Source organism: Lolium rigidum, chromosome 6 (assembly GCF_022539505.1).
Source record: "Lolium rigidum isolate FL_2022 chromosome 6, APGP_CSIRO_Lrig_0.1, whole genome shotgun sequence".
Taxonomy (NCBI): domain Eukaryota; kingdom Viridiplantae; phylum Streptophyta; class Magnoliopsida; order Poales; family Poaceae; genus Lolium; species Lolium rigidum.
The window spans coordinates 336,019,149-336,044,658 of NC_061513.1; the positions used below are offsets into that span (position 1 = coordinate 336,019,149).

The 25,510-nt window shown below is 44.9% G+C and overlaps 1 protein-coding gene across 2 annotated transcripts; it reads right to left on the bottom strand.

The window, feature by feature from the left end:
• Nucleotides 1–11,816: 11,816 nt before the first annotated feature.
• Nucleotides 11,817–23,000, bottom strand: LOC124667795 (glutamine--tRNA ligase-like). Of its 2 annotated transcripts, none has more exons than XM_047205036.1 (22): nucleotides 22,845–23,000; nucleotides 16,931–16,978; nucleotides 16,769–16,840; nucleotides 16,512–16,611; nucleotides 16,163–16,258; nucleotides 16,011–16,072; nucleotides 15,825–15,926; nucleotides 15,641–15,733; nucleotides 15,288–15,440; nucleotides 15,146–15,201; nucleotides 14,654–14,831; nucleotides 14,333–14,530; nucleotides 14,155–14,253; nucleotides 13,948–14,079; nucleotides 13,728–13,864; nucleotides 13,516–13,615; nucleotides 13,328–13,423; nucleotides 12,859–12,959; nucleotides 12,631–12,736; nucleotides 12,437–12,526; nucleotides 12,218–12,347; nucleotides 11,817–12,134 (listed from the first exon to the last, which is right to left on the bottom strand). In XM_047205036.1, exons 1-22 carry the CDS (start codon nucleotides 22,983–22,985, stop codon nucleotides 12,037–12,039), a joined length of 2,388 nt encoding a protein of 795 aa, XP_047060992.1. In that variant the 5' UTR covers nucleotides 22,986–23,000; the 3' UTR covers nucleotides 11,817–12,036. The 2 variants fall into 2 exon arrangements, with proteins under 2 accessions (XP_047060992.1, XP_047060993.1); XM_047205037.1 differs by lacking the exon at nucleotides 22,845–23,000 and adding an exon at nucleotides 18,321–18,476.
• Between the last annotated feature and the right edge of the window lie 2,510 nt (nucleotides 23,001–25,510).

Sequence of the window (25,510 nt, forward strand, 5' to 3'; positions counted from 1 at the left end):
TTTTTTGCTTCTTTTCTAGTTTCCTCTTTTTTTTGATATAGGACTCAACTCCTTGATAACACGGCCAACAAGATATGCAAAGCACCAAAACCCTAATGAGCAGCCTGTCGAGCGGAAAAACTAGTCTCTTCTGGGGAAATTCCTAGTCACTTATATCGAGAGGCTGTGTCTATGGTTGGGAACAAGCACACTGTACGCTATGTGGACTCGGAGTAACAAAAACTGACACTATATGATAAACTAAATGATAGAGAAAACACAAACCCTAACAATTCTACTAGATGAAAGATAAAGAGACGCAAAAAAAACTACGAAAAGCAACTAAAACTTGAAATTAGTGCAATCTAAAGCTATGGCAAACCCTAACCCTAATATTTTTGGCTTTTTCTGGATAGGAAAACACTCACAACTCAACTATGGGGTGGATTGTGGACGGCTTACCGAGGAAACCCGAGAATCTGATACCAAGATGATATGGGGTGGCCCGATCTTCTCAGTAAGCAACGATGGTGATGATGATCACGGGGTGATAGCAGCGGAGGAACACAACGATGTAGTGGATGATAACTTGTATGACGCAACGAGATATCTCGATTGGTCCCCGTCGCCAATGCAACGAGCTCTCAACCCTGCAAGATATTCGTAACTCCACACACTTGCGCACGTAGCCGCCGACCACGAAGCGGTAATTTGCAACCTTCTAATTCCCAATGGAACAGCAGATCACACAAGACTTTTCAGATCTACACAATATCAAGCAATATGGTGTAGGGAATTCAATAGTTTTACAGAGCAAACAACTAAGAACTAGGGTTTATCTTAAACATGGTCTAAAGCAGCTAGGGGGCATCCTATGGACTTATATAGGCGTCCAGGACGACTTCTGGTCGAAAAACTACGAGAATAACCGATCCAGAATAGATCTGGTCGAGACAGACTCGGACACGACCGGTCTGGGGGCCGGTCAACTGGGCCTGGGACCGGGCTGGCCGGTTCAAACCGGGCCAGGGACCGGGTGCTGACCGGGCGCGGGAATTGTGGCGCAGTAACCCGCCCGGTCGCAGTCAGCGGAGCGCCCGGTCGGCGCCGGGACGGATCCGGTCTGGCGCCCGGTTGGACCGGGCCGGGGACCGGGCGCGCCGGCGTGGCGGCCGGTCTGACCGGGTACTGGGTCGGCCTGGACTTCTTCTTCTCCTCTCGCGCATGCCTCCCGCTCCTCCCTCGCGCGTCCATGAGATATCTTCATGTCCAGCTCCACGTCCATCTTCACGTCCAGCTGCTCCTCTCCTCCTCGTGCGATGCTTGTCTCCTCCTCATACCTGATGATACATAAGTAATAGGACTTAGGTAGTATAAAGTTCTCATCAATCAAGGTATCGTTTAGGAACAAGTGTTCACCTGTTGTTTAAGTAGCTTCGCACGAGCACGTGTCATTGGTCCAATCCTGACTTCATTGGACTTGAGCTTCACAGCAGGTTCAACTTCAGTTGGTAATGACGAAGGTGATAGTGAGGTAGGGATGTCCTCATCACATTGTGCTGCCAGCTCCAGCATCCTTGGATGCCTCCTTAAGGCGCATTTTTTCTAGGATTGTGAAGCTCCCTCGTGGTGACACATCGGTAGCTTGGAAATGGAAGCATTATGTTAGGCGGAGGATCCAGACAAGGAGTTTGACAACATGCAGCACAGGGTTCTACAGAAATTCTGGGTAAGTTTCTTTCACTTTCACTTCTAGGTTGGCAATAGTAGCACTAATGGCTTTCACCCATTTATACCAATCTGCATGATTGCAGAACTATTTTGCCATGACCAATGGTAAAGAGTTCCAAGGCTAGAAGGTGTTAAAAAATATTGCTGCCAAGATGGTCACAGACATGCACTACGAGACGCGTGTGATCTGTGTTTGCAATTGGTACGCCGAGCACGGCCAAACTCCCATTACTAAGGAGAAAGCCCGGGGAAACTTATGGAGCCTTGGCAGTACTTGCAGGTAATCACATATCCGTATTATTACCTTGTTGACCGCATCTAGTTTCACTAAGAGTACAATAAGAAGCACGAGAATGGATAGGTATCTTGTTGCAAAGCTCGGTCCGTTGGGCTGCTCTTTTTGTTTTAAAAAAGCAGATATCTCATCGAAAATGCTGAACGGAACCCGGGTACGGGCGAGGATGAAAACGTATCCAATTAGATAGCGACGCGTGTGTGACAGCATATGTATTCATATAACGTATATGTCTGTATTTGCAATATGTGAGATTAGGCGTCACATTAATGGCCATTAACTCCCTATCCCCGCATCTCTCCTTTCCCGTTTCTTCCTTCTCGCCATCCTCCACCACCACCGCATCCCCTCTTCCTCCTCACATTCCTTCCACACCGGCCCGGGCGCTCTCGAGATCCCCCTCCCCCGCGCGTGGGGTTCTCCTTCAGATGCCCATGGCCGGGGAAGGGCGCCAACCCGGCAGTGCTCGAGGTCGCCGACGACGCCGACGGCTGCCTTGAGGGCTGCGAAGGCGTTGTCGTAGGCCGCCGGGATGGGGAGCTCCGTGGCGAGGCGACAGTCCACGAAGACGACGACAGCGGGGACCGCGGCGGCGAGGGTGGCGGCGTACCTGTGGTTCATCGGAGAGTGGTAGCCAAGATTTCCCAATCAAGATCCCTCCGGGGAGTGGTGCCACGGCCGCGTACTGTGGCGAGGCGCCTCCAAGAGCTCCAGCAGCCGATTCGCTGGTGGCGCGGCCCTCAACGTCGCTCCATCCTGAGAATCATACGGAGCAGACCAGCACCTCCGCAGTGTTTGGCCTGCCTCCTGTGAGCATTTCCTCGAGCAAGTAGTAGGCAGTGCTCATGAACCAGGTGCGCATGAACAGGTTGGATCTTGTTCACTGAGTCATAGCCTCATAGGTCAAGTGGATGCATGAAGTGTTGAATTTCCTCTATGTAGGATCTGGGTCTCTATTTTTTGTGTGTTTGATCTGAACCACTTCTCCTGATTGGACTTTTTTTTCTTGATCTCTCTGTATTACCTGTTGATTTGTGCACATTGTCCTTCATCTTATTCAGATACGGTACAAATGATGCGTAACCTTTTCTTCCAATCCAAATGGTTCAGCCATAACATATGTACATTCTTTTTTATTGTGTTCTTGAAATTGTCCAGATCTCACCGATTAATTGGTGAACTAAGCGTGTTTTTTTCGTATTCAGCGTATGGAGAAGATTTGACAGAGATTTTGCCAATGTCCATGAATTCCATACACTCTAAATCAGAAGCAGCAATTTGTTGAAGCACCAAATTGTTAACTGATGTTAATCCATGAAAAATGTACTGTTCTGTTCACATGGTCCAAGAAAAAATAATGTTATTTTCTTCACAAGAGAATTATCTTACTTTTCATGACCATCTTACTATTCGATAAGGTTATTAGTCGATGTTTAGTGCATGCCTGCAAAATTTATTGCTCTATTTATATGGTCTAAGAAAACATATAAAAATTCTTAACATGAAAGTATTCTTAGTGTCCATGACCTTCTTACTGTTTCATAATCTCTGAACTGGATCCATCAATATGGAGAAGCATATGTATGAAAAGTGGACTGTTATGTTCATAGTCTAAGAAAAAAATTTGTTCGATAAGCTCTAAAATTAGAAGCATCAACCTGTTAATTTATGTTAATCCATGCATTAAAACTGCATTTCTTCTTTTCATATTGGTTCAAAAAAATAATCCTACGGTCTTATGAAAGAGCAATCTTACTATTCATGACCATGTTGTTGTTGGATCAGTAGTAAGCTCCCTGCAAACGTACAACTATTAAATTCTGCAGACTCGTATAACAATTAAAGCACTGACAATGGACAGCGTCTATACTTTGTATATCCTTTTGTATTCAACTAGTATAGAAAAGGTAATGTGAAGGTATTAATTAGGTGCTATATTAGGTCCAAATCACAAAGCAGACTTCAATGCTCAGGATATCAACCTCGCGCGTTGCCAGGTCCCAATCGTGCGGGTCGGATATCTCATATCCTATCTAACAACATCAAGTAAGATACCATTCTTCGGTTGGTAACGTTTTTGAAAACAGCCGGCGAAGTTCAGTGTAACTCTAGTAGTATCGAACTAAAAAACAGCTAGCAAAGTACATATAGTAGTGCTCCACGAAAACTCAATTCGGCTCGAGGACACATATCTTCCTTCCACCAAAAAAGAAAAATCTAATTGTCAAAAAATCTAACAAAAAATTCTGTATTTATATCTCGACAATATATGTGTGTTCATAAAGTTTTGTGAAAACTCAATATTTTTGTGGTTGGTGTAAAAAAAAATATGTCTCGCAAAAAACCTTACTTTTAGCACCAAATTTTGTCATTTTCACGCACCCCAACCGACAAGTCGGTTTTCCATGGAAAGTCTTTGTGCATATGTAGCATGTGAACATGTACAAGTGAATTTTTGTTTAGAATTTTTTAACATTTCAAAATATATCAAAAATACATTTCAAAATAAAGGGAGCCCAAGAGCCAAAACATTCACGAAAATTTAATTCGGCTCCAGCTTCCGGGTGCATATGCTCCTTCCACTCAGTACTACTCCTCCTCGAAACAGGCTTACGCTCCACTATATTAATATAGCAACCACACCGATACAAGCGTTCGGACAAAGAAAATGCTAGAGCAATAGCAACAACATGCCCAAAATAGAAAGAAAAAAAATGACAACAGGCGAGCCGTTGAGTCTAAGTGCAAAATGGTCTGTCTCCTACGCACTACTCCAGTATTAAATGGTCTGTCTGCTGGATATTCCGCAACTAGTTGCGCCCGCACCCCATTTTTGTTGTGACACTTCTAAGTTTCCAAAAAATGCAAACTAAAATTCTAGACATACATTGTGTTGTGTCTTGTGCATCTGTGAAGTTTCATCCAAAAATATGTCAAAATGTGGCCTACACAAAAAGAACAAATGACCTGTAAATAGTACGTGACACTATTTACGTACGTCTTCTCTTTTTTACACAGGTCACATTTTGACATATTTTTGGATGAAACTTCACAGATGCACAAGACACAACACAATGTATGTCTAGAATTTTAGTTTGCATTTTTTGGAAACTTAGAAGTATCACAACAAAAAATAGGGTGCGGGCGCAACTAGTTGCAAATGAGAGTTTCCCGGCTACAGCCGCTTCGACCGAGATTATGTAATGTTTCTAGATGATTTATTTATGGGAAAATCTACTGGGAGGCGCCGCATAGCTCGCCCTCCCGTGCGACGCTTCGCGATTAAAAAAGCGCATCGCGCCCTATATGAACGGAAGCAAGACCCAGCTGAACCCTATCTTGTTATTATTTCTCTCCCACCCTCGAGATTTCCTAGCCACACACGATCCACCGTAGCTTCTGTAATCTGTACCAGGCCGCTTCGCCATGAACCGGGCCACCGACGGCAAACTGCGCCGCTCACTCCTCCGCCTTCCCTGCGGCTTCCTAGTCGCTCCGCCGTGCACCGCGGCCGAACACAGGCTCGCCACACGCGACCCGTTCCCGCTCGCAGAACGCCGCAGCAAGCCCCACCTTATCCTATGACCTCCTATGACTGCCATGGGTAGTAGCGCGCGAGGCTGCCGCCGAGCACCACCGGGGATGGCCGCCGCGAGAGCCGACGAGGGTGGCAGCCGCGAGCACCGCTGCAGGGAGGCCGCCGTCGAGCACCTCCATGGGGAGGCCGCCGCGGGTGGCCGCCGCGAGCACCGCTGCAGGGAGGCCACCGTCGGTAGCCGCCGCGAGGCCGTCGAGCATGTTACGGGAGTGGGAGGCCAGCGCCATTGAGCACGCTTCAGGAGAGGAGGCGCCGCCGTCGAGCACGCTCCAGGAGTGGAAGCGCCGCCGTCGAGCACGCATAAAAGAAGTCCACGGACGCCGAGGACCCAGCATGGAGGCGGCCATGAGGGTGAGGCGAGGTTGCTCTGTGTGCTGGGCCTGGTGCGGCTCGGTTTTGCCCCTGCGGAGTGCGGACGCGGTGGTGCTTGTCGGCAGGTCCGTGTCGGGGCTGCACGACACCGCCGACGAACTGAATGCTCATGGCGTCTCAGGGGGTCTCCGGTGCATCCATCGTCTTCCTGGCATGTTCGGTGGCTCTACACGATTTGGTACCAGTATTAGGCAGTGTTAGATGAGATGGTGCTGGTTGTAATCCTGGATGTTACAGTATAGTCGATTTAGTGCTAATTGCCAGATTAACTAAGCTTCAGTTGCCAGAATAACTAGAAGTAGTTGATTAATTAGCCACAGCTCCCATTTTTACTGACTGCCAGATTAATTTGGTAGTAATTGCCAGATTAATTAGTGGTAATTGCTAGATTAGGAGAACCTAGTAGCCATATTTACTTATTTTCAGAGTAGTTAGATCCTAATTGCCAGATTAAATTTGAGTGGTTGCCAAATTAATGATACTAATTGCAAATATACACCTTATTTCTAACTCTGTCGGTGGCATTTTTAGGCACCTAGCAAGCAGAGGCACATTCTGTCACTGTGTTTGTCCGTTAGTACTTGTTTCTAGTAAAATATGCGTCACCAGCCGGCGATTTGCACAAAAATAACCTAAAAGTGAAAGAAAAGCACAGACTGACCCTCCGGCGAAACTATTTCACCCATCTAACCCTTTTGTGTGGCGCCCCACATATCGGCGCCACACATGCCAGTGTGGCGTCCCTCCTTCCGGCGCCACACACCCGGCCGACATGGCGCCGCGACGGCGGGCTGGTGCGCCCATCCGACGTGGCGGCATGTGTGGCGCCCTCCCATCGGCGCCACACATGCCCTTACAATTGCCCAAAACATACGCGTGAGACAATTCGTGCGGGACTTAGCCGTTTTGCGAGCCTCTACGTGTGGCGCCGATGCCACGGGCGCCACACGTAGAGCCTCGCCAAAACGGCTAAGGACTTATCGTCCGAGCCCACGGAAGTTTTCGACCCAATAGTTGATATACGTTGGTATGTGTGGCGCCGATGACACAGGCGTCACACACTGCAGTGTGGCGCCAGCGTGAAGGGCGCCACACGTTGACTTGTGTTAAAACCCTGAAAAATCCTACCAAACTCCAACAGTTTTGAGTACAACAATGGAGACAACAAGTTGCAATTTTAAAACATACACATATAACACTTCATAGCTCACATCGTAGCAAGTAGATTCAAACAACAAGTAGCATTACAAAGATGGTTCGAAATGACATAGGGTTCACAACTCGATACTTATGAAGATATAGTTCACAACAACACGGAGCACATCCTACTGTCGTCCTCGACGTGTCGTCCTCACGGGCTGCTTCCGACGGCCATCCTCTTCGTCCGCTGTCGTGGCTCTTGTTGCTCTGCTTGCTCCTCGCTCCTCCTCCGCTCCTCCTCCTCTGAAGATAAGGGCTCGTCGTTCCTCATCCTCCTCAAACCTGATCTCCGCGGCGGCGCCTCATCCTCCTCAGTGACAACCTTCTTTCCTCAGTTGACATAATCTTCCGGAGTGTACCGGTTTGGAGTATTGCCCCTTGGCTTCAACTGGTAAGCAAACCGTGGGGCTTGCTTGGAGGAATGCTTTGGAGGCTCTACGTGTGGCGCCCGTTTTGGCGAGGCTCTACGTGTGGCGCCCGTGGCATCGGCGTCACACTAGCATGTGTGGCGCCCGTGGCATCGGCGCCACACGTAGAGGCTCGCAAAACGGCTAAGTCCTAGACGAATTGTCTCACAGTATGTTTTGGGCAATTGTAAGGGCATGTGTGGCGCCGATGGGAGGGGCGCCACACATGCTGCCACGTCGGATGGGCGCGCCGGCTCGGCGTCGCGGGCGCCACGTCGGCTGGGTGTGTGGCGCCGGCAGGAGGGGCGCCACACTGGCATGTGTGGCGCCGATGTGTGGAGCGCCACACAAAAGGGTTAGATAGATGAAATAGTTTCGCCGGAGGGTCAGTCTGTGCTTTTCTTTCACTTTTAGGTTATTTTTGTGCAAATCGCCTCACCAGCCCATGGACTGCTGGGATAGACTGAGCGGGAGCTACTTTTTTCGGAAGGGACGCAGCCGCCGCACGGATCGCGTTTTATGCGGCGCCGCTATGGAGTGCGGTCCTTAATTTATTTCTGTGGGACCTATTCGAAATCCCGCCGCTCCACCAAAATCTCTGACTCTGCTTGGAGCTCGGTTTTAGCCACTCCGCGAAAATGAGCTGAAGCCCGCTCCGCTATTTCAATGATGCAGAGTTGATGCGTTCAGCCCCGCTCTCTCCGCTCCAGGAGCGTGGCTGAGGAGTCAGAGAGGGAAAAAAAATTTAAACACAGGAGGGGTCGATGACCCAGTGGAGCTTTCATTCATAGCACGGCAGGTACAACTTACAAAAAGGCCTTATTTCATCTATTGCCATCGAAAACCTATGATTTGAAGATAAGGCCTTCTTTTTTACAGAAAACACCCCAACAAGAGAAATATAAAAGCAATCAAGGACAGGGGCTTCGCCGCCACCAGACGCCGGCGAGCTCAAGGCGTTTCCGCCGAGCTTCGAGGGCAGCTTGCTCGAGAACTCTCGACCGACGACAAGATCCAGTCGTTGGCTACTTCCATAAGGCCGGGGACGAACCACTTGGCCTTGTGGAGGCGTCGAGCCCCAACGGCGGATCGAGAGGGCCTCCGAAATGGAGGTTGATTTTGGGCCATCTTCTTGGCCGGAGATCATGGCGACATGAGCGGTCACCATGTGTTGCGCTCCAGGACGCCACTTCTTCGATCTGCCAGCATCACCTAGGAACTCCTCTGCATCTCCACCTCCACGGTGGCTCGAAACAGAGAGGACCGTCGTGATGCCAACCGCATCGAAGAAGCAACAGGCAAGCTTTATTAGAAATGACGTAGGGGCGTTGTCGCCACCCACCTCCGGCTCCGTCCATCGGAGCTCCATGAGAAGCAACACCACCACTAGCAGCCCCAGGAAGCAGCGCGACCAAATCCTCAACGGCATCTCGCCAGACTCCACTTGGGAACAAACTAAACCTAGACTCGATCTGATCGTAGACCTAACAGCTCCGGTGCTTCTCCTCAGCCATCTCCGGTTGGCTATTCCAGCGGAGGGGGTCTTGGATTGGCCCGGTGAGCGGTGTACTCTCAAGGTACTGTAGCGGCTTGAGAGCAAGGAGGGGGGAGAATGAGCTCCCTTTCTGCAGCGAGCTCAGAGAGGATCCATAGGTCCTAAATGGCGCCCTGATGCCGCTCTGTACTTTATCGCATCTCACTCGTTTAGCATGCTCATGTTACTCGCGCGGCCATACACTCTTTGGCTCCGCTGCAATTTTTGTTGGAAGAGAGAGGGGAGAAATAACTTGGTTTCGTTGATGGGACATCCTGTGCACAAAACCACTATGTACCATACCATTGCTTATCAATATGTCTGCAATTTCTGAAACTTAATGATATTTTTATCACGAATCACAAAACAAAAAATAGGGGGAGCATAGAGCTCAGTCGACTGAGATTTATTAAATCCCAGTCGCTGACGTCATTTGTTTATTAAGGCATCCCGTACCTGCATGCTCAATTTTCAGGTTGTTGTTTCGACTGTACGCTGTAGCGAATTGCCTAGAATTACAAACAAAGCACTAGAAAGCCACGGTCAGAAATTCTTTTCTTTTCCGATGCATGAGGTCCATGATTTTCTTGTCACCTTACAAAAGAAGTATATAAGAGAACAAAGAAAAAAGCTTTGGCGCTCAGATTTTTCACTATAAAATATAAAAAAAAAACTCAGTTGCAACCTATACGTAACTGAAAAAATATTAGTTGCAACACATGTAACTGAAAATATCTCATTTCAACCCACATAAACCTGAAAAATCTCAATTGCAACCCACAGTAAACTAGAAAAGCCTCAGTTGCAACCTACGTGCAACTCTGGAAAAAAAATCTGTTACACCCTATGCAACAAAGAAGCATCTCGGTTGTGACTCACATGCAACTGAGAAAATCTCAGTTGCGATCCACATGCAACTAAAAAAAATGATTAACTCTTTGCAATAAGAAAATCTGAGTTACAACCCTAATGCAACTGAAAAGGTATAAGTTGCGACCCACGTGCAACTGAAAAATCCTCAGTTCCGATCCACATGCAACTAGAAAAATCGACCCGCGTGCAATTAGGAAAATCTCAGTTGTGACCCACATGGAATTAAAAAAATCACAGTCACGATCCACATGTAACTGAAAAAATCTCAGTTTCAACTCACACTGGAAAAAGCTCATTTACGACCCACATGCAACTAGGAAAATCTCAGTTGTGACCGACATGCAACTGGAAAATATCCAGTTTAATCCATAAGCTACTAGAAAAATCTCAGTTACGACCCACAAGCAACTGGGAAAAATCTCAGTTACGATCCATATGCTACGGGAAAATCTCAGTTGCGATCCCCACGCAACTTAAAATATCTCAGTTACGACCCACACGCAATTAGAAAAAAATCACAAATCGGGTAATCCAATGGCCTGGATTTTTTTTCTCAGTTGCAACACATCTCACTTTTTTTAAAAAAAATACAACAAGGAAGCATACAAAAAAGCAACAAAAAAAAAGCTAAAATACACATGTTGCAAAGGCACGACAAAGAGACATAGCAAAGCGGTCCATGACGAAAACAGCAGCGGAGGACAAAAGCAATAGCGGTAGCCCATGGACAAAAAGTCAGCTTGCAGCCTGTGGAGAAAAATGATGTCAATGATACACCAAGGTTGTACAAAAATCTTGACGCGCTTTAGTTTAGCTGGTTAGGTGACTGAGATCTAATAAATCTCAGGCGCCTTATTTCTAGCAATTCCGCAAAAAATAGTGTGAATCCGATGACAACCACATGCATATGACCTCACATGCACGGGGCAATCTCCACTCTCAGAGAGGCGATAAACATGTACACGTGGTAACTAACTCGTGCGCTCAACATCTAACATGTCTCATGTCCAGTACATACCCGCTGATACAACTAACTGAAATGAAATGCACAACTCGGAGAAATGCAACTTCCCCGTCAACGGGATGTCCCGTGCACGGATCCACCTTCTCTTACCGCTTTTTCTATAGTTTGTGTGAGATACATTCTCTCCCGTTTTACACTACTACATCTAGTGAAAAAAAAATGTAAAACCTCCCTGGTTTTGGAACTGAAAGTTCAATTTGTACTATTTTTGAATATTTGGGTTTCTATTCAAGGTAGCTTCCAATCGAGACCAATATTGAATAACTTTTGACAATTTTTGAAAATCTACTTTTGAAACATGTTGATAGTTGATGAAACTTGGTAAAAAAAAATCTCTAAAACATTTTATTTCACTATGTTTTACATTTTGGTTCATAAGAGCTAGAAAATATTTGACAATTATCTTATATAGTCTAATTTGGTGACATAATTTTTTGTACCTTGTTTCATTGAGGTTTATTGTGTATCATCATGTTTAAATGTGTTTCATAATTCATATTTTGAATTTTACCAAAATGAACCTTTTCTAGGTTTGTTTAAAAGATAGTATAATGGAAAGAAATACACAAATTCAAACAAAATATTGATCGGATATATATTTTAACAAATATTTCTACTATTTCAAATTCAATACGTCTAGTTGATCGGATATATATTTTAACAAATATGTCCAGCACATACGGTGATCGATAGAACACTTGGGACTTGGGACTACATGTAGTGATCGATAGAACACTTGACGTTTGTTAGCCGGCTGCGCCGCTGCTGCAGCTTACATCCTGACGATGACGAGTATGCCAAAAAAAAAAAAGGACAATTCGCTATTTGTATGTTGTATTTCCTTACGATGTTTTCTCCCATTAACGCCTTTTTAACCAGCAACATAAAGCTGATAATAGTCATCACAAGCAAAGTATATGCAACAAAAAAGCCATTTGGCTATGGGTATGTTCGTACGGCAGTTTCCTCCCATAAGCCTCTCTGTAATCAATCAAAATTAAAGCTTTTTCACTAAATGGAAAGTCACTTGGGTCCAGCCTTTCCATAAGAGTCACGCAGAGTAACTGTCCTGTTGAACACAAGCTTCTCGGGCGTCGAATCCATGTCCACGGCAAAGTAGCCTGAAATTATGTTCAAGCACGACAGTCAGTTGCATCGAGAGGTACAGGGAGAATGCCAGCATATAAAGAGGTCCAGACATTACCAAGCCGCTCGAACTGGAACTTGTCACCCAAAACTGCGGTCGCAAGTGACGGTGCAGCATAGGCGCCCTTTACAATCTCTTTCGAGTTAGGGTTGAGGTCACCAAGCCAATCTTCCAATTCAGCAGGATTCTAAGAGAGCAGCAAAGACACGCATAAGAAAGTGACTTTCCAGTCCACACAGATCTGTAATGAAATCAAGAACAGCAGCAAAACTATACCTCTGATAGGAATAGTTTCTCAAATAATCGTATTTCAACCTTCAGTGGCTCAACTCCAGGTGCTGACTCAGCAACCCAGTGCAGAACGCCCTGAACCATTTGCAAACCAAGTCAGCAGCTGGAATACTTTTTACTGTGTCCCAAGTCCCTAACTAGATTTGTTGGATTTGAACAGATTCAAATTGACCAGTTACCTTAGGTTTAGAAGTCTTTGAGGGGTCATACTCAGCTCGGATTTCAACAATTTCATCTGGATTATCACCATAAATAACCTCTGTGCATTTTATCGGGAATGCATACCTAGTAATTAATTAAACAAGTACAATATTGTAAACATCCTGGTATGGAGTACTGAACAATCCTTAGTCAAGTAAACTCAGATCAACTTCTCAACACATGAACAGTAGTTCTAGACCAATTACCTTAGCAGGGCAGATTTACCAGGAGCTAGCCCATAGTAATCTTTCGAGTCCTTAAGGCGAAAATCAGTTTTTTCAATGTAGACAACTCTTGAAAAAGGCACCTGCAGATAGGTAGCGCATAGCAAATTATGGAACACGGAGATCAGGGGCGGATCTACACCCCGGGCAACCCGAGCCATGGCCTGGGTGTAGGATTTTTTTTTCACCTATATATTAGTACAAATATGTCATTTTGTCTAAGACTTAGCCTAATAACACCACTTAGTTCAATGTTGGACCGGGGTTTGGGCGGATCCTAGATCCGCTACTCAAATAAGGTAAAAGAGTATAAAACACTAAAGATATAGTGAACCTAAAAAACTCTGTTACTGCGATATTATTGCATTCTTCGGACAGAATTATTAGCAAGTCGTACCATAATAACAAAACAAAACTTATTCTTCTAACATATACTGAACAAGAGAGGCACCTTGTAGTAGGATGAAGCATCATCAGCAGGAGCATCGGGCCACTTTTTTCCATCAAGGTCTATGACTTTTCCTTCTTCCAAGTTAGTTATTACAACCTAATTTAGCAAAGGGAGGCACCATCAGTGAGTTGCAAACTTCTAAAGATTGAAGACACGCAGTGGTTTGCAGCAAGAACAGAATGACATACCTTTAGAGGATGCATAACAACCATGGTTCGAGAAGCTGTTTTATTAAGTTCTTCTCTGATATGATATTCAAGACGGTCAACACGAATCAAGCTATTGTCACTGCACATAAAGAATATCAACGGCCAATCAGTAGCAGATACAGAGATTTTGCGGGAGTCGCCCAAAGCACGGTTCATGCAAACCATTTATTCACCATTATTCATGCTTTTACCTTCTTGTTATCCCAATTCCACGGATGAATGAATTAATTGCAGTTGCTGACACACCACGTCGCCGCAGTCCTGCTAGTGTTAACAGACGAGGATCATCCCACCCATCTACCCACTTCTCTGTCACAAGCCTGTTCAACTGCAGCAGAACAAACAAGGACAATGGATATCCATAAATATAGACCAAACAGGGTAATATTGATTTCTCAATTTTTAACATACCTTTCTTTTAGACATCACTGTATTTGATATGTTCAGCCTTGAATACTCCCAGACATGAGGCTGGTACAAGCCCAAGGCAACAAGTAGCCAATAGTATGACGGGCGGCGTATGTCAAACTCAAGCGTGCACAACTAATAAATAAACACTCAATTAGTCATGTTATATATTTCAAACAAGCAAAAGCTATTTTGAAAAGGGAAACTTACTGAGTGTGTAATGTTTTCAAATGAGTCCACCATGCAATGGGCATAATCATAGCTTGGATAGATACACCATTTGTCACCAGCATGTGGATGAGGAGTGAACTATATAGGCATCAAAGGGCTGAGTTATGCATTTATGAGATATGAGCATTCAATTCATCAATCGAGTTGTGTAACTTACTTTTATTCTATATGCAATTAAGTCAGACATGTTTTTGTTATCATTCTGCATGTCCTGCTTCATTCGGAGAGTTGCTGCGCCCTCAGCAATCAACCCACATCGCATGTCTTCAAATAATCGCAGTGACTCCTCAATGGGCCTATCCCTCCATGGACTATCCATTTTCTTTTCCCTGTATTCCTTGATTTGTTCTCCAGTCTGGCAATCATATACAAGTCAGCATTTGCACATTTTATTTCTCAAGGACTTGATATACATGTTTATTTCCTGCTACCATATATACTATTGTACCATGACAAAGAAAGGAGAAAGGAAAAAAACCTGGTGATCCACATAGGCTAGTCCTTTCCGTATTAACTCAACTGCATGCTCGTATAAAGCTTGAAAATAATCACTTGTATATGTAACTTTGTAGGGCTCCCATCCCATCCACTGGACTATCTCCTGGATGTGGTCAATGTATTCCTTCTTTTCAGCTTCTGGATTTGTATCATCAAACCTGTTGTTCAGATAGACAGCAGTCCATATTTTCATAAGTGTAACGACAAAAAACAAAAGCTGCAAGATAAAGCGAAACAAGTCGGAACTCCAGATTAAAAATGGAAATATATAATTAAATAGTAGAGTATACAATGTAAGAGAAACAAATTTCAAGCAGTATTTATTACATGGCATGGTCAAGACAGGCATGAATAAGTAAATAAGTGGTTGGTACAAAATGGCCATTGAAGTGGCATGAACAGGCCAACACAGGATTTGAAATGACAAGCAGGAGAAAACTGTTCCGGATGGAAAAAAAATATATGTTCTTACCTAAGGTAACAATGACCATTGCGCTCTTTAGCCAGTCCAAAATCAATAAACATAGCCTGAATCAGATAAAGAACGTAAGCATAATCTTCCATTTTCATGCAAGTGGTATATAGGGAAATGCTTTTCACGCAGATTCTAAAACCTTGGCATGACCAATATGAAGATATCCATTAGGTTCTGGTGGGAAACGGGTCATCACTTTTCCACCAGTTTCCATAAGATGTTTCTCTAAAATCTCCTTTGTGTTATGCGCCCTCCAAATGTTCCCATCGCTGAAGAATATTTCCGTATGAACCTAGTTCACGAAAATAAATCAAGACCAATTAATTTGATACCATCTTATAGGTGATAACCATAACTTTTAACAGAACAACCAATTGAAGTGCTTATAAGAACAATAGTAACCACATGGGGATATCCTAGAACAGTAGTGTGCAGAATTGGGATGCATAACACTACCAGACATTTAATCGATTTAACTCACAATTATGATACCTTATTGTTTTCTGCTGGCTGAGGAAATATAGTGTATGGATTCTGTTCCTCCTCGGATGGTGGGGCAGCAGTGGCTACTGCAACTTTTTTCTCCTGCGTTTTACAGAAAGTATAGCTAATTCAATAATCACAATAATCAAATCATCAAACTTTAAACCAAAAGGGTCCACTTCAGCTCACCAACCTCAACTTTAGCTGGCTTTTCCTTCTTCTTTTTCACTGGTTTTACATTGTCAGCTTCCGTCTTTGGACCTAGTATCTCTGCAAGCCTCTTCTCAATCTCCTCCTGTATGAGCAAAATATGAACCTCAAAATAAAGGTAATACAACCAAAGCAAGTGAAGTGCTTCATTTATAGCAATGTTTCGCACCTTTGTTGCCTTAGCATCTCCCCAGGGGTGCTTCTTCCTAACCTGCCCACATAGGCTACCAACTGGAAGATAGATAAGCAGGATAAAGGACCCACTTCACTCAAGTAATTAATCAGAAAATTGAGTAATTTAAAATTGAATTGGAAGCCAACCATTTATGTGATACCGCTGCTCCAATATAGCTTCCATATTTCCCTTTAGAACCTCAGCGACAGTTGAGTGAATCTCTTCAATCGAAACAACCACACCTGTAGTTACACATTGTGCTACAGTCAATAAGGTGGTCAATTGAAAGAATTGACTAAGAATATACTAAATCAAAGAAAGGTGTCCCTTGCTATCCAATCATCAAAAACGTCAACTTATCCGATATTAGCATCCGAACAACCACATTACCAAGTCACCATCATAAATTTTCTTTAATTTAATGTCCACTCAGTGACTGTGGCATACATTAGTTATAATTTGCAGAAGCATATATACTTGTATTCAAAAGCATACCTACACCACAGGCTTCTTCAAATTTCCCAATATCCAAAGACTCAGGACCAACATTAGCAAGAAATGACAGGGCAGCATCTAGCTGTGCAGGGCTCTTTATCTGAATAGTGACATAAAGAAATACATCGGATTCATATTGTTAAGACGATGGAGCTTTCCGACAGAGTTCATTATTCATGTATGCTCCCAGAAAGGAACAGATAATGCAAACTGGTTGCTGAATGTCCACTGGAGAACGAAAAAGGAAGCACATATACCTTGGTTGACACAATATAGTTGATGAGAGCAGGACGATGGACAAGTGCATTGTTTGGGTATTTAGTGGCAACCTATTTCATCCAATAGAAAGTGCACCTCGTAAGTCACAGAAAACTCAAATGTATAAGCTACAGAGAAATTGAATTGATAGAGGTGCTCACTGCGTAGAGAAGATTTCCAACTGACTTGTCACATCCACTTATACCAGCCTGTTCATAGAAAAATTCAGTTAAAAGAGAAAACATGGTCCATTTTGAAGAGATAAATGGCACCAATCTTTTGATGGTAAGCCAATGCAACTTGAATGACAAAAGAACAGAAGTAACATTAGTAGGACAGCATACTATGAGCGATAACTGAAAACTAACAAAATCTACTTCGTACTGAAACAGATATGAATCTTCATTAACATTAGTAGTACAGCTATGCTATCAAAATCTCTATATCCTACAACCAACATGGTTTTAAAGGCGTCGCCTAAGCGACGCTTAAGCGTCCGAGCGTTCCAGGAGGGCAAGGCGTCGGCGTCGCCTTTGTTTTCTGCCCAAGGCGCCTCTGAGGCGTCCAAAGGCGTCGCCTAGGCACGAAATCGCCGCCTTGCAAGAATCTGGACGCCTCTGTTCTGTGCGCGGGAAACTTTGGGCTAGCAGGAGGGGAAAACAGAAATGGCGGGCTGGGAGGGAAATTGAGGGCCATCTATAGGGGAAAGAGAGGGAAGAGAGAGAGGGGGAGCTCCTCTCATGCGACCTCCCCAACTCTGGCCAGATCTGCTGCTGCTCCTTCATCTGCCAGCTTCCCCAGCTCCGGTCAAGCTTCTGGCCAAGCTTCTGGCGACTCCCACTGGTGCATCCCTCTCCCAGAGGGGAAACAATGTACAGCTTCCATGACAGCTTCTCTTGGTGCCTTGGTGGTGTCTGGTGTGTGTATGTGATGCACTTCTTCTTGCCTGCTTTGCCTCTGCTTGCCTCTGCTCATCCTACCTAGCTGATGCTTTGCTTCCAGCAACGCAGCCTCAAAGGCGTCGCCTTGCAATGCGCCTAGGCGTTGAGCCCCCCCCATCGCCTTGGGACGCCTTGGCGCCTTTAAAACCATGACAACCAATCCATGTCGTACTGAAGATTCAATCAGGTATTCTCTTGAAAAACGTGAGAGCGTATTTAAGATTGATAATACTGAAACATCATCCTTAGAAACATGGGGTGAGCCTTACAAAAAATTCTCACCAAGCGCCCGGTACATCACACTGATCACATGAGCGGTACCAGCAAGAAAAACCGTCATCATTGAAGTTGGAACAAGAAGAATTCTTCTCTTCCGCCTAGAAAAGGAGTACCACGGTGCCCGATTTGGGCATCTCTAGCAGATCGAGCTTGCTAATTTTTTCGAATGGAGGGAGCTTAATGTTCAGTCGCCGGTTAGGACAAGCTAATTACAATACAATACTACAGGTCTCACATAAATCTCGAGAAAGCAGGCATCGTCTAATTTTAACACCAGAGCCCTAATCTTGGAAAGCAAAGCTACACATGTAAGGAGAGGAGGCGTTGTTACCTCTGCTATGACGGCCGCTAGGTTGGCGGTGACCTTGCTGTTGACGAGGGCGTTCTCCGCCGTGCGCTGGTCGAGGCCGAGCGCCAGCAGCGTCTCCAGCTTCAGGGCCGGGCCCTTCTCCCCTTCGACTCCGGTCACCATCGCCGGTGCCGGCCTCGAGATGCACGGGGGGGCTAGAGGTCGGAGCGGGACGGCAAGGCCCGCGAGGAGGGCGAGGGATAAACTCGCCGAAGGATGGATGCAGGCGCGGGGCACAAAGGCGGCGGGGGGACTCGGAAAGAGCAGATGCGGCGGCGGCTGAGCGAGCTCCAACGACGAGTCCGGCGGACGGATTTGGGGAAAGTCTGGGTTTTTGGCCGCAAATAAACCCTCCCGGCCCACGCTGTGTGCGGGACCCGCACGCGTGGGGTCACGTGACCCAGTGCTTGAGTGGAGTGGAGTCCACGGTGGCTCAGGAGACGAGCTTGTCGGATGGACGGTGGCGAACTTGGCACACGTCACCTCGCACGATTCCGGCCGTCCATTTTTGGATTCACGATCACTCTTGTGTGCCACTTGTCTCTTCTTTTGGAGCCTTGACTTGCACGGTATTTGACCTGTGAAATACGATGGACTTGGGTGCCACGGTACCTCTTCTCTGTGGATTGGATACCCCGGCAGGAGACTTGGTTTCGTAGAATCTTTTTGTCAAGAGATTCACATTCGGGCAAATGTGATAGGCACATCAAAGCAGATTATGTTTAGTCTAATACGACTATGTTTTCGTAACCACGTGTATCCAATCAGTTAAATAAATAAGCCTACCTCATTTGGTTAGAAAAATGGATGAACAACCGAGTCATGCTGGTTCAGGTTCTTATTATTTTGAAAATAATTGTTCTTGAGGATTTTCCTTACCACATTCCTTTCAGGAAACGAAGTACCTAATCAGTTATTAAAACCTATTCTAATGATATCACGAGGGATAAATGGTTCAAACTTTTGCACAAACGACACAAGTGGCGTAGCCACTTTGACACCTATGTGGTCAATTGACCACACAGGTTTCTTACAAATCATTTGCATGTTGGTACAAATTGTGCAAAAAAAATATTAAAAATAAGTAAAAATACATATATTTGATATCACAGATTATAAATGACAATACAGAGTTTAAGTTCTGGCTCCGCCACTACGACACAAACCATATGAACCGATGGATCTGATCTAGTGGTGAATCGAGGGTGAAAATAGAGGGTGGCCTCAAGAAAGAATGAACAGGGTTTTGCTAGTGTGCATCAAATATTGGTTTGAAGCAATTCCTTCAAGACAGGGAAGCGTAAGGGAATACACATGCACAAATCTGGACAATATATGCTGCACATCACGTGCACCCTATTTTGAAGAAAATAACTACCAAATTTCACGAAACCCCTGTAAATTGTATTTCTTTTCCAACTAATAAATATCTGCAGGTGAACACAACTTTTGTGTTAAAACAAAAAAAATATTCATAAAATTTGTGCGAGTAAACAAATTGCATGCCACCAATTAAAAAAGACTCAGGTCGATATTATTTTGATCACAAAAACATACCTTTCGGTTGAATACTCTACAAAACAGAAGAAATGGAATGAAAGTGAAATTATAAATGTACAAAATTAAATAGTTTTCGAAAAAAATGTTCATGAAAAAGTTTACCAAGAGAAGGAAACAAAAAACAGAAAAAGAAAAACGCACTTCACTTTGTGCCAATTGGCTCAACTGGGCATAGCCCATTTGGTACACAGCTCTCCATCTCGATCGCCATCAAAAACTTGCGGCCTTTTTTTAGCAAAAACAAAACTTGCGGCCTTTTTTAGCAAAAGAAAAAACTTGCGGCCTTGCTTATCCATTTGTATGATGTTCTCAGGCCAAAACAAATGACGGGCCGGCCCACTGACCGAGAAAGCAGTGTCAGCGCACAAAACTCACGGGCTCACGGCAATGGACGGCAGATCGACAGGACGAGCGGCGCGGTTGACCGCGCATGCAACAGGAATCGGCAGAAAAGATGGTAATCACTTGGACCAGTGCCCAACAAATGAAAAAGATACACCACCTATGAGCAGCAACACGCCAACAGGTAATCTTTACTTATTAAATGGGAGTTGGTCGTTTGACACTCAACGCACATTTGGTGGTCGTCATTGAAAAGATCCTGGCCATCCAATCTATTCTCCCTACTCCGCTTCGTCCGATCAAATCAATCACCAAATATCCCCACGCAGAAGTTAATTATGGTATAAAAATCAGTCACAATATCTCAATCACAATATAATACTCCCTCCGTTCCTTGATTTAAGCCGTATAATTTTCGTGCAGGAGAATTAACGCACGGGTTTGGATGGCAATTTTCGTGGCTTTTGGACCATGCTGCCCCTAGAGGAAGGAATCTTTACTATTAAATGGGAGTTGGTCGCTTTGACACTCAACGCGATTGGTGGTCGTCATTGAAAAGATCCTGGCCATCCAATCTATTCTCCCTACTCCGCTTCGTCCGATCAAATCAATCACCAAATATCCCCACGCAGAAGTTAATTATGGTATAAAAATCAGTCACAATATCTCAATCACAATATAATACTCCCTCCGTTCCTTGATTTAAGCCGTATAATTTTCGTGCAGGAGAATTAACGCACGGGTTTGGATGGCAATTTTCGTGGCTTTTGGACCATGCTGCCCCTAGAGGAAGGAACGTATTAGTACTGGTTGTTTTGGAATGTCTGGATCCTTCCCAAACCAATCTGATACTCCCGTGATTCTCTCCCAACAAATCCCAGAAATCTGTCTCTCCTTTTAACTCTCCCGATTGTATTCCCTCCCCAACTCCATGCAAGGTCAGCGCAAGGAAATCACGCACGCGCCTCTGTCATCTCTCGCGCGGCATGCAAGCAGTCAGAAGCTTCAAACCATTGAAAATTTTCAGCACCGAAGGGAATCACTATGGCGCCAAAGACCAGAAAATTTCGCTTTGAAATTGGAGACGCTGGAGCTATAAATACTGCCCTTCTCCCTCGCCATGAGAGAGACAAAAGGAGTTCCGGTTGGGAGAGGGATGGACGGATGCTGCCAAAAAAACTATATGGCTTATAGCAAAAGTGTATGTGCGTTGCATCGGGAGAAACGTCTGATACTGACATCTGGTGCATTGCCATGCTTATGACAAGTGTTGACGCGATGCCCAGTCGACGACGACAGCTGGCGCATCCCTCCTCCTCTACGACATTTGACCTCGCCGCTCCTTGAGTTCTCCCTCTTCCTCCCTCAAATTATATTTTTGGTACGGTACAACTGAACTCAGATCTATAAGATCTATAATAGACGTTACATGCTGAAACTATATATTCTCAAGTAATGCTCCGTAGTAAAGTTCTCTCTAAAACAAAGATAGTCTAAAGAAGCGCAGAAAAAATGGTGTTTGGTGTTGGACGATGCTCTTCCTGCCTCTATAGAAATATAAATCTCACGTATGATTTTAGAAATAGCCACAAACCCTTGCACACTAAATAATGTGAATAACATTGTGATCTAAATGATTTAAATGGCATTCACTAATCCAATTCTTAAATATTCAGTTATATAAGTCTTTTTGTTTTTGCCCCTTTGCAAACAATGGGGACGTACATCATGTAGTGAACTTGTGGGCGTATTGAGTTCTACATATGCAGAGGAGTTCAGCATATCAATATCAATATGAATCACTTCCATCCGTCGGCGCATACCTTGTCCTGGACCAACACAGCTGAGGCGGTCGAAGATGTAGAGCAAACCAACTTCACCAGGGCATGTGAGCAGCTGAAGAACTCCCTGGAGCTCGTCAGGACTTGGGACACGCTACACATCAAGTAGGCAGTCGATGGACAATTGACTTAGCAGATACTCAGAGGACGAATCGGCGGCGCCGGCCACCTTGACGATGCGACCTCCTCGCGAACACGATCTGCAATACGGTAGGTGGGCGAATCGATGGAAGCTAGCGATCTACATACTCCACGAATTCCCCCCCCCCATCGCCTTGGGACGCCTTGGCGCCTTTAAAACCATGACAACCAATCCATGTCGTAGTGAAGATTCAATCAGGTATTCTCTTGAAAAACGTGAGAGCGTATTTAAGATTGATAATACTGAAACATCATCCTTAGAAACATGGGGTGAGCCTTACAAAAAATTCTCACCAAGCGCCCGGTACATCACACTGATCACATGAGCGGTACCAGCAAGAAAAACCGTCATCATTGAAGTTGGAACAAGAAGAATTCTTCTCTTCCGCCTAGAAAAGGAGTACCACGGTGCCCGATTTGGGCATCTCTAGCAGATCGAGCTTGCTAATTTTTTAGAATGTATGGAGCTTAATGTTCAGTCGCCGGTTAGGACAAGCTAATTACAATACAATACTACAGGTCTCACATAAATCTCGAGAAAGCAGGCATCGTCTAATTTTAACACCAGAGCCCTAATCTTGGAAAGCAAAGCTACACATGTAAGGAGAGGAGGCGTTGTTACCTCTGCTATGACGGCGGCTAGGTTGGCGGTGACCTTGCTGTTGACGAGGGCGTTCTCCGCCGTGCGCTGGTCGAGGCCGAGCGCCAGCAGCGTCTCCAGCTTCAGGGCCGGGGCCTTCTCCCCTTCGACTCCGGTCACCATCGCCGGTGCCGGCCTCGAGATGCACGGGGGGGCTGGAGGTCGGAGCGGGACAGCAAGGCCCGCGAGGGCGCCGAAGGATGGATGCAGGCGCGAGATGGGGCGCAAGGGCGGCGGGGAGACTCGGGGGGAGCGGATGCGGGAGGAAGAGGGCGGCGGCGGCGGCGGCCTGAGCACCAGCGACGGGTCCGGCGGACGGATTTGGGGAAAGTCTGGGTTTTTGGCCGCAAATAAACCCTCCCGGCCCACGCCGTGTGCGGGACCCACACGCGTGGGGTCACGTGACCCAGCGTTTGAGTGGAGTGGAGTCCACGGTGGCTGGCGAGACGAGCTTCTCGGATGGACGGTGGGGAACTGGGCACACGTCACCTCGCACGATTCGGGCCGTCCATTTTTTGCTGAGGGAGTGTGTGGAGTCACGATCACGATCACGATCACTCTTGTGTGCCACTTGTCTCTTCTTTTGGAGCCTTGACTTGCACGGTATTGGACCTGTGAAATATACGATGGACTTGGGTGCCACGGTACCTCTTCTCTGTGGATTGGATACCCCGGCTGGAGACTTGGTTTCGCAGAATCTTTTTTCGTTAAGAGATTCACATTCGGGCAAATGTGATAGGCACATCAAAAGCAGATTATGTTTATTCTAATACGACTATGTTTTCGTAACCACGTGTATCCAATCAGTTAAATAAAAATAAGCCTACCTTATTTGGTTAGAAAAATGGATGAACACCGAGTCATGCTGTTTCAGATTCTTATTATTTTAAAAATAATTGTTCTTGAGGATTTTTCTTACCATATTCCCTTCAGGAAACGAAGTACCTAATCAGTTATTAAAACCTATTCTAATGATATCACGAGGGATAAATGGTTCAAACTTTTGCACAAACGACACAAGTGGCGTAGCCACTTTGACACCTATGTGGTCAATTGACCACACAGGTTTCTTACAAATCATTTGCATGTTGGTACAAATTGTGCAAAAAAATATTAAAAATAAGTAAAAATACATATATTTGATATCACAGATTATAAATGACAATACAGAGTTTAAGTTCTCGGCTCCGCCACTACGACACAAACCATATGAACCGATGGATCTGATCTAGTGGTGAATCGAGGGTGAAAATAGAGGGTGGCCTCAAGAAAGAATGAACAGGGTTTTGCTAGTGTGCATCAAATATTGGTTTGAAGCAATTCCTTCAAGACAGGGAAGCGTAAGGGAATACACATGCACAAATCTGGACAATATATGCTGCACATCACGTGCACCCTATTTTGAAGAAAATAACTACCAAATTTCACGAAACCCCTGTAAATTGTATTTCTTTTCCAACTAATAAATATCTGCAGGTGAACACAACTTTTGTGTTAAAACAAAAAAATATTCATAAAATTTGTGCGAGTAAACAAATTGCATGCCACCAATTAAAAAAGACTCAGGTCGATATTATTTTGATCACAAAAACATACCTTTCGGTTGAATACTCTACAAAACAGAAGAAATGGAATGAAAGTGAAATTATAAATGTACAAAATTAAATAGTTTTCGAAAAAAATGTTCATGAAAAAGTTTACCAAGAGAAGGAAACAAAAAACAGAAAAAGAAAAACGCACTTCACTTTGTGCCAATTGGCTCAACTGGGCATAGCCCATTTGGTACACAGCTCTCCATCTCGATCGCCATCAAAAACTTGCGGCCTTTTTTTAGCAAAAACAAAACTTGCGGCCTTTTTTAGCAAAAGAAAAAACTTGCGGCCTTGCTTATCCATTTGTATGATGTTCTCAGGCCAAAACAAATGACGGGCCGGCCCACTGACCGAGAAAGCAGTGTCAGCGCACAAAACTCACGGGCTCACGGCAATGGACGGCAGATCGACAGGACGAGCGGCGCGGTTGACCGCGCATGCAACAGGAATCGGCAGAAAAGATGGTAATCACTTGGACCAGTGCCCAACAAATGAAAAAGATACACCACCTATGAGCAGCAACACGCCAACAGGTAATCTTTACTATTAAATGGGAGTTGGTCGTTTGACACTCAACGCAATTTGGTGGTCGTCATTGAAAAGATCCTGGCCATCCAATCTATTCTCCCTACTCCGCTTCGTCCGATCAAATCAATCACCAAATATCCCCACGCAGAAGTTAATTATGGTATAAAAATCAGTCACAATATCTCAATCACAATATAATACTCCCTCCGTTCCTTGATTTAAGCCGTATAATTTTCGTGCAGGAGAATTAACGCACGGGTTTGGATGGCAATTTTCGTGGCTTTTGGACCATGCTGCCCCTAGAGGAAGGAATCTTTACTATTAAATGGGAGTTGGTCGTTTGACACTCAACGCGATTTGGTGGTCGTCATTGAAAAGATCCTGGCCATCCAATCTATTCTCCCTACTCCGCTTCGTCCGATCAAATCAATCACCAAATATCCCCACGCAGAAGTTAATTATGGTATAAAAATCAGTCACAATATCTCAATCACAATATAATACTCCCTCCGTTCCTTGATTTAAGCC